This window comes from Hipposideros armiger, unplaced genomic scaffold, assembly GCF_001890085.2.
Source record: "Hipposideros armiger isolate ML-2016 unplaced genomic scaffold, ASM189008v1 scaffold_635, whole genome shotgun sequence".
NCBI lineage: Eukaryota > Metazoa > Chordata > Mammalia > Chiroptera > Hipposideridae > Hipposideros > Hipposideros armiger.
The window spans coordinates 721004-734617 of NW_017731985.1; the positions used below are offsets into that span (position 1 = coordinate 721004).

The following is a 13614-nucleotide window of genomic DNA, read 5'->3' on the forward strand; positions in this document are numbered from 1 at the left end:
GGCGCGTTGTTTAAGAGCTGGCTTGGGATGCCAGAGGGCCCTGGTTCGGATCCCACATATGAGGGCCAGTGACGCTGCCCTCTGCAGCTAAGATGCTGAACAACAGCTCAACCTGGAGCTGGGCTGCCGTGAGTTGCAGGCGATGGCGCGCCGTGAGCTGCTGTCCAGAAGCCGGCGACTGATCTGCCTCGCCCGGGAAGAGCACAATGATGGTGCCAACTTGGGCCAGTGAAGCAATGTCCTCCACAACTAGATTGAAGAACAAAAGGACAGCAACTTGTCTGTTCCCCTTCCCCCAGTTCCCCAGCGCTGTTCCCATCCCCCAATTCCCCAATAAAAATCTTAAAAAAAAAAAAAGCGAAGTTTGAAAACTATTGGATTGTAACTATTCTATAACCAATTATAATAGGACCCAGAAATTATGAAGTGGGGACAGTGACTGTAATGAACTTGACTTTAAACCTTTATTTCCTCATGTTTGTTGCTTTTGGCCTACATTCTTTCCCAACCCAACACGTTAGCCCTGACAACGCAAAAGGCCCATATGTTTTAACTTTTGAAGGCCCCAGATGGATGGACTTTCTTACCCTAGAGCCAGGCCTGGGGGAGGGCGCCCTAAGGGACAGAGTGAGAGCTCTGCTTAATGAGCTGAGGAAGTGATTAAGTCCCTGGGGCCTGTGCAGCCTGAGGAAGAGCCTGAAAAGTTGCCTTGGGAGCATCTAAGACTAGACACTCCCAACTGAGAATGAGAGGACCAGTCCCTTATCTTGACCCCTTATTCCATAGCACAGGAGGATTTCCTAGTCTGTCCAAAGGCCTGGTTGGTCAGGCTTCAATTGTGTCACATCTGACATGTCCCAGGCCCAGTGGCCTGGGAGCTGTGTTGAGGCCTGACTCTTCGGAATTCGAAGGTGATGACCTCAGGACAGCTGGAAGGCTCCTTGTTCTGGCCCTGTTCTGAGGAAGGCCAAAGGTAGGCGCCGTCTTAGCAGTAGTTTTGGCTGCTCCTCGGCCGGCAATACCTTATATTGCTCTGGCCAAGAAAAGAGCGGCTGTGGAGCACTTGGTGTTCTCTAGTCTTTGCGGAGGTCACAGGCAGACAGGGCAGGGGAGCAAGGCCTTAATTAGCTAGGGACTGCTGGAGCAAAGCCACCTGGCAGTGTCTTACCTCGGCTCCTCAGTGAAACTGGCTCCTTCTCCTAGTGACAGTGCTAATACTCCCTCCTCTTTTTTTTTTTTAAAGATTTTTTTATTGGGGAATTGAGGGAGGGGAACAGTGCTGGGGAATTGGGGGAAGGGTTTTGTTCTTCAGTCTAGTTGTGGAGGACGTTGCTTCACTGACCCAAGTTGGCATCATCATTGCTCTCTTCCCGGGCGAGGCAAATCAGTCGCCGGCTTCTGGTCGGCCGATCACGGCGGCTGCTGGCTGCTCACGGTAGCTTATGGCAGCCCACTGCAGCAGGGGCTGCAGCCTACGCCATCGTCGGCGACTCATGGCAGGCCAGTCCCAGGTCGAGCTGCCGTTCACTATCTTAGCTGCAGATGGCAGTGTCACTGGCCCTCATATGTGGGATCCGAACCAGGGCCCTCTGGTGTCCCAAGCCAACGCGCCACTCAGCCGGCCCTACTCCCTCCCTTTATATTGTAGCTTTTAGGTCTCAGAGAGATCACTCTTCTTCCCTGAGCTTCAAGACACCTATATGCTGTGTGGTTCAAGGCTGATTTTAAAAGCCAGATAGATGGAATGCCAAAAATTCCTTCAGTCTGTGCAGTGCTTATCAACCACTTAAACACATTTTATTATTTCATGTGTTCCAAACAATTGTTCTGTGAATTGTATAATAGATGAGGAAATTGAAGCCCAGAAAGGAGAATTATTTAACTAAGATTCTAGCTAATTAGACTCTGGATTTGCAGACTAGTGCTCTTTCTACTGATATATGTAGGACAAGGGAAAAGGAGGAGGATGATAAATAAAATGGAATAACTTTTATGTGCCAGGCATTGTAATAAAGTGCTTAGCTTAGTTTCCTCACAATGTTATATGGTCAAACATTTTACCACTCTGAGCCCCAGTGTGGTTAAGTGACTTAGCCATATAGCTATGAAGTGGCTGTGCCTGGATTCAGATCTCAGTCTGTTTGACTTTAAAGTCTGTTCTTTTTTTCATTATACTATATTCTTTGATAGTTGTTTATTCTAAAAAATGTTTATTGAGCTGCAGGTGCAATGCTAGGTACAAAGAATAGAAGGAAGTATAAGATCTAGTAACCTCTGCCCTCACAGAACTCATAATTTGGTGATACTGCTATGATAGAGAGAATGCGGACATAGGGATAGAGAGAGAGAGACGGGGCAATGACAGCTCGGGGGGCCGGGGGAGGGGATCTCCTAGTCATTGGTGGTAGAGGAAGTTGTCAGTGGGGGCTTCCCAGAGAAGTTGGTACCTTGGCTAGTCTAGTGATTAAAGAACATGGGCCCTGGGGTCAAGGTCTCATCAATGACTAGTAATACTTTGGGCAAGTTACTTAATTTCTCTGAGCCTACTTCCTTATCTATAACATGGAAATAATCATATTATCTCCCTCACTTGGGCTGCTATGGAGATTAAGATGAGATAATCCATCTTGAACATTTAGCAGATTGCCTGACATATAATAAGCTCTCATTAATTATTAACCTTTATAATTATCATTGTCTAAACTGTGTTTCTCCCGTATTCAGCTCAAGTGGGGACAAATGAAGACAGATCTCTTAGGACCTCTTATCATCACTAAAGTGGGGGTTTATTTAAGTGATTTTAAAGTAGTCCTTTCAGGCCTAAGATTCTGTCAAAGTGAAAACTGCCAAGTTAATTGTTTCCAAGAGGGCAGCTGTCAAATAACTTTGTATCTGGTAGAAACTCAACCTGGCTTGTGCTCCCTGAAGCCATCTCTGGTCAGCCCCCGGAAATGGCTATATGTGATAAAGACCTCTCTTTTCTCTGCCACGTCTTGGTTGGATAGGCTGGAAGCTGGCCTGGATAGGTAGAAACTTCCTACTCCCCCAGAGCCCATATTCTTCTTCACTAGATTAGCTGAGGTACTGACTTCTCTGGGAAGCCTTCCCTCACAACTTCCCCTACTATCAAAGATTAGAGGGCCCCGTGAGCTTTCCTTGCTCCCTAGCTCTCTCTATCCCTATGTCCCCATTCCCTCTATTAAAGCAGTGAGCATCACCAAACTATGAGTGTCATGAGGGCAGAGATTACTAAATCTTATACTTCTTTGTATCCCTTGTACCTAGCATTGCACCTGCAGCTCTATATAAACATTTTTAAAAATAAATAACTGTCAGGGAATATAGCATAACGGCAGAAAGAAGGAGGCTTTAAAGTCAAACACACTTAGATCTGAATCTAGGCTAACCTTCCCCCAAGCTTAGAGAAAGTCATGTAATTTTAGTAGTCCAAGTAGTTTAGGCATCCTCTCCTACCCTAGGGTTCTGTCCATTTTGGGTAACTGTGGAACGGTACCTTTATACATTTGTACAGTGTACTCTAAAAATAAGTGTTTCTCAGAATACCACTATCATGAAATGACAATAGTTATTACTCTATAAAAGACCTTTGAGATCAACTTTGGAAAAGCTAGGAAACTTTAGTATGATAAGGGAAGATATACAGGGCTTCCTGCATTTTTTTTGGGATCATAGAATCTTTTTTCCCCTCAAAAGAACACCTATTGACATTTTATAAGACATCAGTGTTCCATGGAAAACAATTAGGTTAATGAGCACGAAGTGGCTCCCTGCTTTTCTATTTGTAGGGCTTGGAGAAATAGTATGGCATGCTGTTCTTTGGCTGGCAAGGTCCCTCCAGGGCTCCTCTTCTTTTCACAGGGTAGGTTGTTGTTGCCGAAAGCTGGAGATCTTGGTTAATCCACCAGTCCCTAGTTATGTCCCAGACTCAATGACAGGAGAGTTAGGTAATCAAGCCTCTATAGTTGATCTAGTTTTCTGCTTCTGGAGGGGGTGATAAATGCCCTGCTTTGAGGAATAACACTCACTTCAATCAGAGAACTCTCTGAGTGCTCTCGTTAATTGCAACTGGTCCAGAAGTGAGTTGGTGGGGCGGGGGTGATAGTGGAGACTGCATTCCATGTTTTAGTCTTAGGGAGGTCTGGGTACCAGTCTTCACTCTGCTTTGAGTGAGGTACTTTTACCTTCTCAACCCTGGTTACCTAATTTAAAGATGATTTAGTTGGGCTAGATTGATTGCATTCAATAAACATTTATTAAACATTTACTATGATCAGTCACTGTTCTAGGGTAATAGGGATGTACTGATGAAAAACCAGACACTGCTTCATGAAACTTAATTTAATAGAGATGATTAGATGATATGAGTGTGGAAATGTATATTACAGATTAAGACTTTAGTAATTAAGGGAAGGCAAACATTTGTATGAGTCACTGTACTCTGGCAGGCTTTCTGGAGGTCGTGTGACTTAATTAGTCTCTAAAACTCTGTTTAAGGTTTATACATTGCAGAAACTCAGAGAGGCATTTGGACTGTAAAAATGACCTGAGCACAGGTAGGAGTGAGCATAGAGAATAGAATGCTCAGGAGAAGCACCCATGGGCCCTCTGCCGAGGGGGCTATTTTCGGGTCAGCTGAAGGTAGCATTGCCAGGGAGAATTTGCAGCTAAGGACAGAGGGAGGAGCTGGGCTGATGGGGATTGGTATTGTGAGTAGTGGGAAGTGATAAAGTCAGAAATGAAAAGGACTGATGAGTTGTAGAATGTGAAATGGTTGGAACAAACGGTTCATGTCTCAGGCTATGAATGACAGAGGGACTGGAAACCTGAATATGGTTATATGTAATTTACTACGTTCTTAACTATGTGCTAGGTACTCTTCTTAGCATTTTTTAATGCTAAGCTTATTTAATTCTTTTAAAAAATTATTTAATTATTTTATTTATTTATTTATTTATTTATTTTTTTTTATTGGGGAATTGGGGAATGGGAACAGTGCTGGGGAATTGGGGGAAGGGTTTTGTTCTTCAGTCTAGTTGTGGAGGACGTTGCTTCACTGGCCCAAGTTGGCACCATCATTGCGCTCTTCCCGGGCGAGGCAGATCAGTCGCCGGCTTCTGGACGGCCGCTCACTGCGGCTGCTGGCCGCTCACGCTGGCTGCTGGCTACACACAGTAGCCCATGGCAACCCACTGCCACAGGGGCTGCAGCCTACGCTGTCGCCAGCAACTTACAGCAGCCCAGCTCCAGGTTGAGCTGTTGTTCAGCATCTTAGCTGTAGAGGGCAGTGTCACTAGCCCTCATATGTGGGATCCGAACCGGGGCCCTCTGGCGTCCCAAGCCAGCTCTTAACCATCGCGCCACTCGGCCGGCCCCAAAATTATTTAATTCTTATTATTAGTGTACATAATCCTTATACCAACCCTAAGAGGGTAGGAACTATTATTTTCCTATTATACAGGTGAGAAAACTGAGTCCCAGAGAATTTAAATAACTTGCTCAAACTCGCGTGGTTAATAAATGGTGGAGCTGGGATTCAGGCCTGGCCGATAGGTTTCCAGAGTCCTTGCTCTTAAATCACCATGCTGTACAGTGTTAGGGAGTGAGAAGCCATCTTAGATTTCCGGCTAGTGAAGCAACTTGTTGCAAGTCGTGTGGTACAGGGCAGTTTCCCAAGGGGGGTACTTGAAGGCAGCAGGACTAGCCACAGGTTGTTGTAGTAATCATCCCAGTTACTTTTGAAGGTATGTAAAAGTCTTGAAGTTATTTCACAAATTACTTCCTGAGATGGAACTGGCAGTTGTCAGCCCCACCTGTAATCTCAGCCCATTTAAGAAATCATTTTCCAAAGAATTTTAATCTATAGGAAGCTTTCCTATCCCCTTTGAACAGGCTGTTCCAGGCAGAGGGGCCCCAGGAATCGGGTCAAGAATAATTCCTGAGTGAGAGTCCGTACAAGCAGCATTTGCAAGAGGGGAAGTTGAATCTATTAAGACTTCCTGTTGCCATTAGAGTATGTGCTCCTGACATGGGGGTTGGGGGTTGGGGGTTGGGGTAGAATCCTCTGTCATGATTAATAGTCCGGTTGCTCATTTTGAGAAACTGGGCAAGTGGGCAGGGGTACAGAGATGTGACAGACATAGTCCTTGTCCTTGAGCAATCCACAGATTACTGAGAAGGTAAGCACACAAGCCAGCACACTCAATATAGTGTCACCAGTGCTACAATAGAGGATCATAGAAAATATACTGGGAGAGAAAGGAAGGAAGGTCTAATTGCAGAGAGGGCCCTGGAATGCATTCTAGACAGGCTAAGTGTGGAGCTGCATGGCATATTCAGGGAGTGGTGAGTTGTTCCTTGTGTTGGACTGTTGGGCTGCTTGGAGGGATCCTGAATGGTAAAGAGCTTAAAACCTATTGGATATTTAAGATGCTGGGACGTGATCAGAGTGGTGTTTTAAAAAGATCACTGATGTTTGTGCTTAGAAGGTTTAGAATGGATAGATTAAAACTAGAGGCAGGGAAGCCAGCTAGAAGACTGTTGCAGTAGGAAATGATGACATTGGAACAAGGGCAGTGGCCCTGGGGGTTGATTTAAGTTGTGTGACTGAAGGATAAGGGAGGAAGTATTAGGTAACTGGGTGTTATTCTGACCCTGTTAACACGTGGAATACAGGATGGAGAGCTGCTTTGGGGAAGTTAATGTTGGCTTGAGATGCCTGCGGATGACATCCAGGGAATGTATCTGTTACTTGTGGGAGAGAATATGAGCTTTGGAGCTCCTGAGAGAGGTAGGAACATAGGTTTGGGAACGTTGGCTTCTAAGAGAATGTGGAAACCATAGAAATAGGTGAAATCACCTGAGTAAAACCCATAAAATGGGGAGAGGAAGGCGTGTGAGGCTAGAATCCCGAGGAACTGTGGCATGTGTAGACAGTACAGTTAGGGAAGGAACCTGAGGGGAGCAGTTAGAGAGGTACGAGAAAGTCCTGACTGGGACGCCAGGAATGAGATGTTTCTGAAAGAAGGTAGGTGTCTATTGCAGCAGAGAATAAGCAGGGTAAGCCCTGAAATGAGGCTACTGAGTCTTTGGTGCCTTGGTGATGGCAGTTTCAGTGGAGGGGTGGGGACGGGAGTTAGTGTGCTGTGACTTAGGGAGTGAGCACAAGGTGAGGACGTAGATTCAGTAAGTACAGACTTCTGAGAAATGTAGTGGTAAGGATGTAAGGAGGACGGTGATGTTTTGAAGAGAAACCAGGGAGGCAGGTTCAAAGATTTTGTTTTTTCAAAGTTGGGGGAGGGGAGTGGGGAGCTGGTGTAGGTTGAGGAAGGAGAGATAGAGAAATGTCTGTCGTCAGTGAAGGTGCCATGCCTCTCTGAATATTCCACATTATTGTGAAAGCTCACCACCTAACCTGTGGTGCTGCGCTGAAGCCTACAGTCACTAGGAGGAGTGCGGGGTAGACAAGAGAGACTTTGACATGAATAATAATTAGTGATAACACCCTATATTGAGTAATCTCTGTATGCCAGGGGTCTTTTTTTTAGGTACATCTAAACACATTAGGCACAATTCTATATAGCTCATCACAACTCCTAGAAGCAAGCATTGTCACCATTTTCCAGATGCAGAAACAGACAAGTTAAGAAAAACGCAGCTAGTTAGTGGTGGAGCCAAAGTTTCAGCCCAGGTCTGTGAAACTACATGGTATTCTCTTTCTGCGCTACAGTGCTGTGTTTTCTGTTAGGAGCTCCATGTGGAGACTCTAAAGAGGATGGGTGGCCCAGAGGGACACAAGTAGAATTCTGGAACTGGTCCTAGCCTGGAGGGAAGGAACATGACTTAATCTCTGGAATGAAGGAGAAAGGTCTTGGTCTGGCCTTGCTCTGCCTTATCTCTGCTCAGCCATTGGCCTTGGTGACCGTTGGCTTTCATTTTATTTTTCTCCGTTTTTCTGTAATTTCCTACCAGGACCTCTGGGATCCCAGCTGCTGCTTGTTACACTGTTTATAGAGAAAAAAAGGATCAACCTCTGAGCCCAAAGGGACTCATCCTTTCTGACAAGCTACGTGTGAGGAATTGCTGAGTTGTAGAATGGCACTGTCTTTGGCACAGGGCACATGGTAGGCTTCTTCCTGATAAGTACAGAGGGTGCCAAAAAAGATGTATACACATTTTAAGAAAGGAAAAAAACTGTATTAAAATTGTAATACAATGAATGACGCTAGCATTCTTTTGATTAACGCCATCTTTTGAGCGAACGTCCTACTACACATTGCTACTGTAATTCAATTCAACTTTGAAAAATAATACATAGACAACGTCTCTTAAAATGTGTACATTTTTTGGCACCCCCACTATTTTTATTTGAATGGAATAATTTTGGATCAGTAGCAAGGAAAAAAACACTGAAAATTATGAGACATTATTTCAGTCTAAGTGATAGACTAGATTACCTTGGTCAAGTCACTTCCCCCTTGCATATTTACTTGACATAAGGTAGGGACTGTGTTTTACTCATTACTATATCCCACATACCTGGCATGTGACCTGAATGGGTGTAAGTTTATTATGGAATAAGTTAATCTGCTCATCTCTTAAATGAGGGGATTGGAGTTTTTGATTTCTAAAAGTCATTCCAATTCTGAAAGTATATTGTTTTATGAGAATTTATATGCTTTAATTATAAAATAGTAAGCACTGTTATTTATTTAGCACCTACTATTTGCACTGTATGAAGTTCTTTACATATTTATTTAGATGATTTTTTTAATTTTAAAATTTTTTCTGTGTCCTTTAGAAATATTATGGTCACTTGGGCAATAAGGCACATGAGAGCAGTGCTTGAGCCTGAATATACTGTTGTGGCACTAGTGCTAAGCACAGTTCTGGGCTCATTAAGTATTTATTGTACAAGTGCATGAATGGATATCTTATCATTACAGCAGTCCTATAACATAGGTACTTACCTCCATCTTACACGTAAGAAAATTCAGGTTCAAAAGTCATGGAAGTAGTAAGTAGCTAAGATGAAGGATTCAAACCCAATCCTGTCTAATTCTAAAACTGGTGCTTTACTTAACACCACAATGTCTCTACTTATCTGATGTTTTAATTGAAAATTTGAAAGGAAGGAAGGGATTTGAGGGATTGGGGATGGGCTTAGAGGTTGGGCACTGAAGTTTAAGTATACATGATAAGAGTTGGCAAGTTTCTCTAGCACCTTAAGAAAACAAAAGGGTTATAATAGCAGTTACTATTCATTGGGTACTTGAATTATTGAGTAATAAATAAATAGTATTTAAAAGCCACTTTCATAGTTTTAGTTATCGTCTGTTTGTTGACAACTCTCAAATTTGTGTTTTCAGTTCAGAATTCTTCTCTGAACTTTAGACTTGTGTATCCAATCTCTTAATTGACATTTTGGATGTCTAATTGGCATTTTAAATTTAACAAGTTCACACTTACATTTAGTCTGTCAGCAAATCTTATCGTTTCTACCTTTAGGCTTCAGATCATAGCCTCTTAATTAGTTTCCCTGCCTTTGCTCTTGCCTGCCTACAGTTCCAAATAGAGCGGCCAGAGTGATCTTTTCAAAACATAAATCCAGTCATAGCTCTACTGTTCAGAATCGTTTAGTGGCTTCCCATAGTTCTCAGAGAAAAAGCCAAACTCCTGAGAGTGACTTGGCTCCCAGAGTTACCGGCTTATCCTCATCCCCTCTCCACCTGCTCACCCTGCCATCATTGCTTCCTCACTGTTCTTTGAACAAGACAGATAGGCTCTTGCCTCAAGGCCTTTGCATTTGTTCTTCCCTTTCTCTAACTTTCTGCACTGGCTCATTATCTCATTTCCTTCAGATCTTTTGGTCAGATGTCATCTTCTCAGTGGCTTTCTTCAGTCATTCTATTTAAAAATAGCAATCCCTTCCCCATAGCGTACCTCAGCCTCTATTTTCAATTTTATTTTTCTTCATAGCGCATTTATTACCCTCTGACTTTTTTTTTTTTTTTGGTCTACTTCCTGTTAGTTCCATAAGAGCAGTGATTTTTGTTTACTGCTGAATCCTCAGTGCCTAAAATACTGACTGGCACATAGCATGTGCTTAGTAGATATTTGTGGAATGAAATATTTTGGGCCAGGTACATTGCTAGATGCTTTATATATATTTGTGTACTTCTGAACCTTGCAAGATACCACTATTACTTCATTTTACCAAATGAGGAAAGTGATTTACCCAAGATTGTATGGCTAGAAAGTTATAAAGCCTAGATCTGTTTCACTTAATACATTGCCAAGCCCAAATAAAATACTATAGAACGGCAGAGTCTAAATATTGTTGCTTTGCTACTGAATGGAGTGTGTAAACCACAGGCCTAGAAACCAGAAGAAAGGCAGAGTCTGAATGTCCTGAACTGGGCATTGTTCATTCACTCACATGGGAACCCACTGATATTTGTAATGCTACTGTAGCCGGAAACCTGAAACACCTAGAAAAAAACCTTTGTGTGAGATCTGCCTATGCACTACTTGACACCACCTTTGGCTTGTGTACATAGAAAGTCAGAAGAGTTTTGTGATGATTTGGAAAATTTTCTCCCCTCTTCTCTAGGAAAGACCTTTCTTTTGCTAGTTTAGAATAACTTTAGGGTTACTTTGGGCTAATTGCTTCATATCACCTTTCTTCACCAAGGTTTAACGTCAGCCAAGGTCAGAGTGCAAACCATCTCTAGGGTATACTTAGTGTGACTTTCTCTGTGGTATGGTGATTGGGAAGGCCTACGTCAGAGCTGTCCCCAAAGTAAGATGGGCTGGAGTCAGAGATATCTCCAAGGTGAAATGAGGCTGGGCTCAAATACCATCCTAACAGAGCTGCGTCATTAGGTCAGAAAAGATGGTGAGGGAGAGTAAGATCAGGATCCAGCCCCTCAGCTGGCTGGGATATAGCGTATCTCCTAAGTCCCAGGTACCAGTAGCTTTTTAAAAAAGTATTATTAAATTTATTGGAATGACATTGGTTAATAAAATTAGATAGGTTTCAAGTGTGCAGTTCTATAATACATCATCTATATATTGCATTGTGTGTTTACCACCCAAAGTCAAATTTCCTTCTGTCACCATATATGAGGTGTGATAAAAAAATACGGTGAATGTTTAAATTAAAAAAAAAATTTCAGTAAAAGACACATTGCCATTAATCCCCCTCAAAATACTCCTCCTCGCTTCAAACACACTTATTCCATTGTTTTGACACTTTCTGAAGCAATTCTGGAAGTCCTCTTTTGTGAGTGTCTTTAGTTGCACTGTCATGGCTGCCTCAATGTCCTGAATTGATTCAAAATGTTTTCCTTTCATGGTCATTTTGACTTTGGGGAAGAGCCAGGAGTCACACAGTGCCAGATCTAGTGAATAAGGTGTATGAGGATACACCGTAATGTTTTTATTTGACAGAAATTGCCATACCAGAAACGATTTGTGACACAGAGCATTGCCATGATGAAGGATAAAGTAAAGACACTCATGAAAGAGGACTCCCAGAACTGTTTCAGAAAGTGGCAAGAACGATGGGATAAGTGTGTTTGAAGCCAGGGGGATTATTTTGAGGGGGGTTGCTGGCAATGTGTCTTTTACCGTAATAATGTTTTTTTATTTAAACATTCACCACATTTGTTGATCACACCTTGTATTTGACACCAGTAACTTTATTCCCCGTATATATATGTGTATATATATATATATATTTAAAGATTTTTATTGGGGAATTGAGGAAGGGGAACAGACAAGTTGCTATCCTTTTGTTCTTCAGTCTAGTTGTGGAGGACGTTGCTTCACTGGCCCAAGTTGGCACCATCATTGCGCTCTTCCCGGGTGAGGCACATCAGTCGCCGGCTTCTAGACGGTCGCTCACTGCGGCTGCTGGCCGCTCATGTTGGCTGCCGGCTACACACGGTAGCCCATGGCAACCCACTGCAGCCTACACTGCTGCCGGTGACTCATGGCAGCCCAGCTCCAGGTTGAACTGTTGTTCAGCATCTTAGCTGTGGAGGGCAGTGTCACTGGCCCTCATCTGTGGGATCCGAACCAGGGCCCTCTGGCGTCCCAAGCCAGCTCTTAACCAACGCGTCACTTGGCCGGCTCCCCCCATATTTTTTATTGTGGTAAAATACACACAACATAAAATTTATCATCTTAACCATTTAAAGTGTACAGTTCAATATGTATTAAATACATTCATAATGTATCCATCTGCATAACTCTTTTCATCTTGTAAAACTGAAACTCTATACCCATTTAAACAATAACCTCCCCCCATACCTCTTTCCCCTCAGTAGAATGGCAATCACCATTCTACTTTCTGTTTCAATGATTTTTGACTACTCTAAAACCCAGTTACCAGTAACTTTGGGGTGAGAGACTTGGTGAAGCCCTGGGCTTATAGGACCCAGACAGAGGGAACAGAAGCAGATGTATTCAGGATAAGGCTGTTCTCAGTAATATGACTGAAGTAGGAAAGGAGGAGGTGGAAAAAACCGCGTCCTGTGGTGTGATACGGTCAATGACGTATCCAGAGAATAGTGAACAGTGAACTGTGGATCAGCGTGGTCCCCAGGGTAAAATAAGACTGAGATCAGAGTAGTTCCCAGGGAATAATGAAAATAGGATGAGAACTTTCCCTAGGGTAAGATAAGCCTGGGGGAAAAGCATATGGGGGTGACAACACCATCCAGGGTGAGAGAAAGAAAATAGCATGTTTGAGCAGTCACAAGTAGCAAGGCAAACATAATGAGAGGAAGGAATTTTAGAGCAACATGTTTAGGAGATGAGGCTAGGGAAACAAGCCAGATGTCAGATCGGAGAGAGCCTCGTATGTCATGTTAAGGATTTTACACTTTATCCTTTGGGCAATGCAGAGCCACTGAAAAGTTTTACATAAGGCATAGACATGGTCAGATTTGCATCTGGTCACTATGCCCTGTGTTCCCAGGGGAGCTGAGGTCAGGAAAGGCTCGAAAAAAGTATGGCAGCCTAGGGACTGTGGGCAGATATTTGCCAAAGCTACAAGTATCTGGCACATTAGTCTGAGCAGAAATGCCTGAGGAGTGGGCGGAGCCTGACTTTGGTGAAATCCCAGAGGCTTTCCTGTATCTTGTCAAAAACTAGAACCTTAGTGGTTGCACAGCACGGTGAATGTACTAAATGCCACTGGAATGTTCACCTTAAAGTGGTTAATGTGTTATGTGAATTTTACCTCAATAAAAAATGCTGTAAAACCAAACCAAACCAAACAAAACGGAGACTTTGTCCTGCCTCAGTCTTGGTAGGGGTTGGCCTGGGGTGCTGTTACTGCCTTTCCTCTCTCCCTAAGGGTTTGGTTTATTGATGGTGGCATTGGGGAGTCAAGGATGCGACTAGGCATAGCAGCAAGGATGTGAGCCCAAAGCTTTCCTTATTTTGGTCCATCCTTCCTATTGGCTGCCAGAGTCATCTTTCTAACAAGTCAGTCTAACAATGGCCCTTCCCTGCTCAGAAGTCTCTGTTGCTTTCCCATCCCTGGCAGATTATAAAATCCAGCTTTTGATTGAATCTGGTGTTGAT

General features: G+C 43.3%; 1 protein-coding gene across 6 annotated transcripts in view; it reads left to right on the plus strand.

Annotated features, from left to right (window-relative positions):
* STIM1 (stromal interaction molecule 1) overlaps nucleotides 1–13614 on the plus strand; it is a 190300-nt gene that overhangs the window by 38268 nt on the left and 138418 nt on the right. Inside the window, exon 1 of one of the 6 annotated variants that reach the window (XM_019625643.1) lies at nucleotides 6651–6808. The exons of the other annotated variants lie outside the window; for them this stretch is intronic. Within the exon in view, the coding sequence (XP_019481188.1) occupies nucleotides 6733–6808 (76 nt within the window). The 5' untranslated portion in view covers nucleotides 6651–6732. Of the gene's footprint in view, nucleotides 1–6650; nucleotides 6809–13614 lie in introns of those variants that run through there. 6 annotated transcript variants of the gene reach the window in all.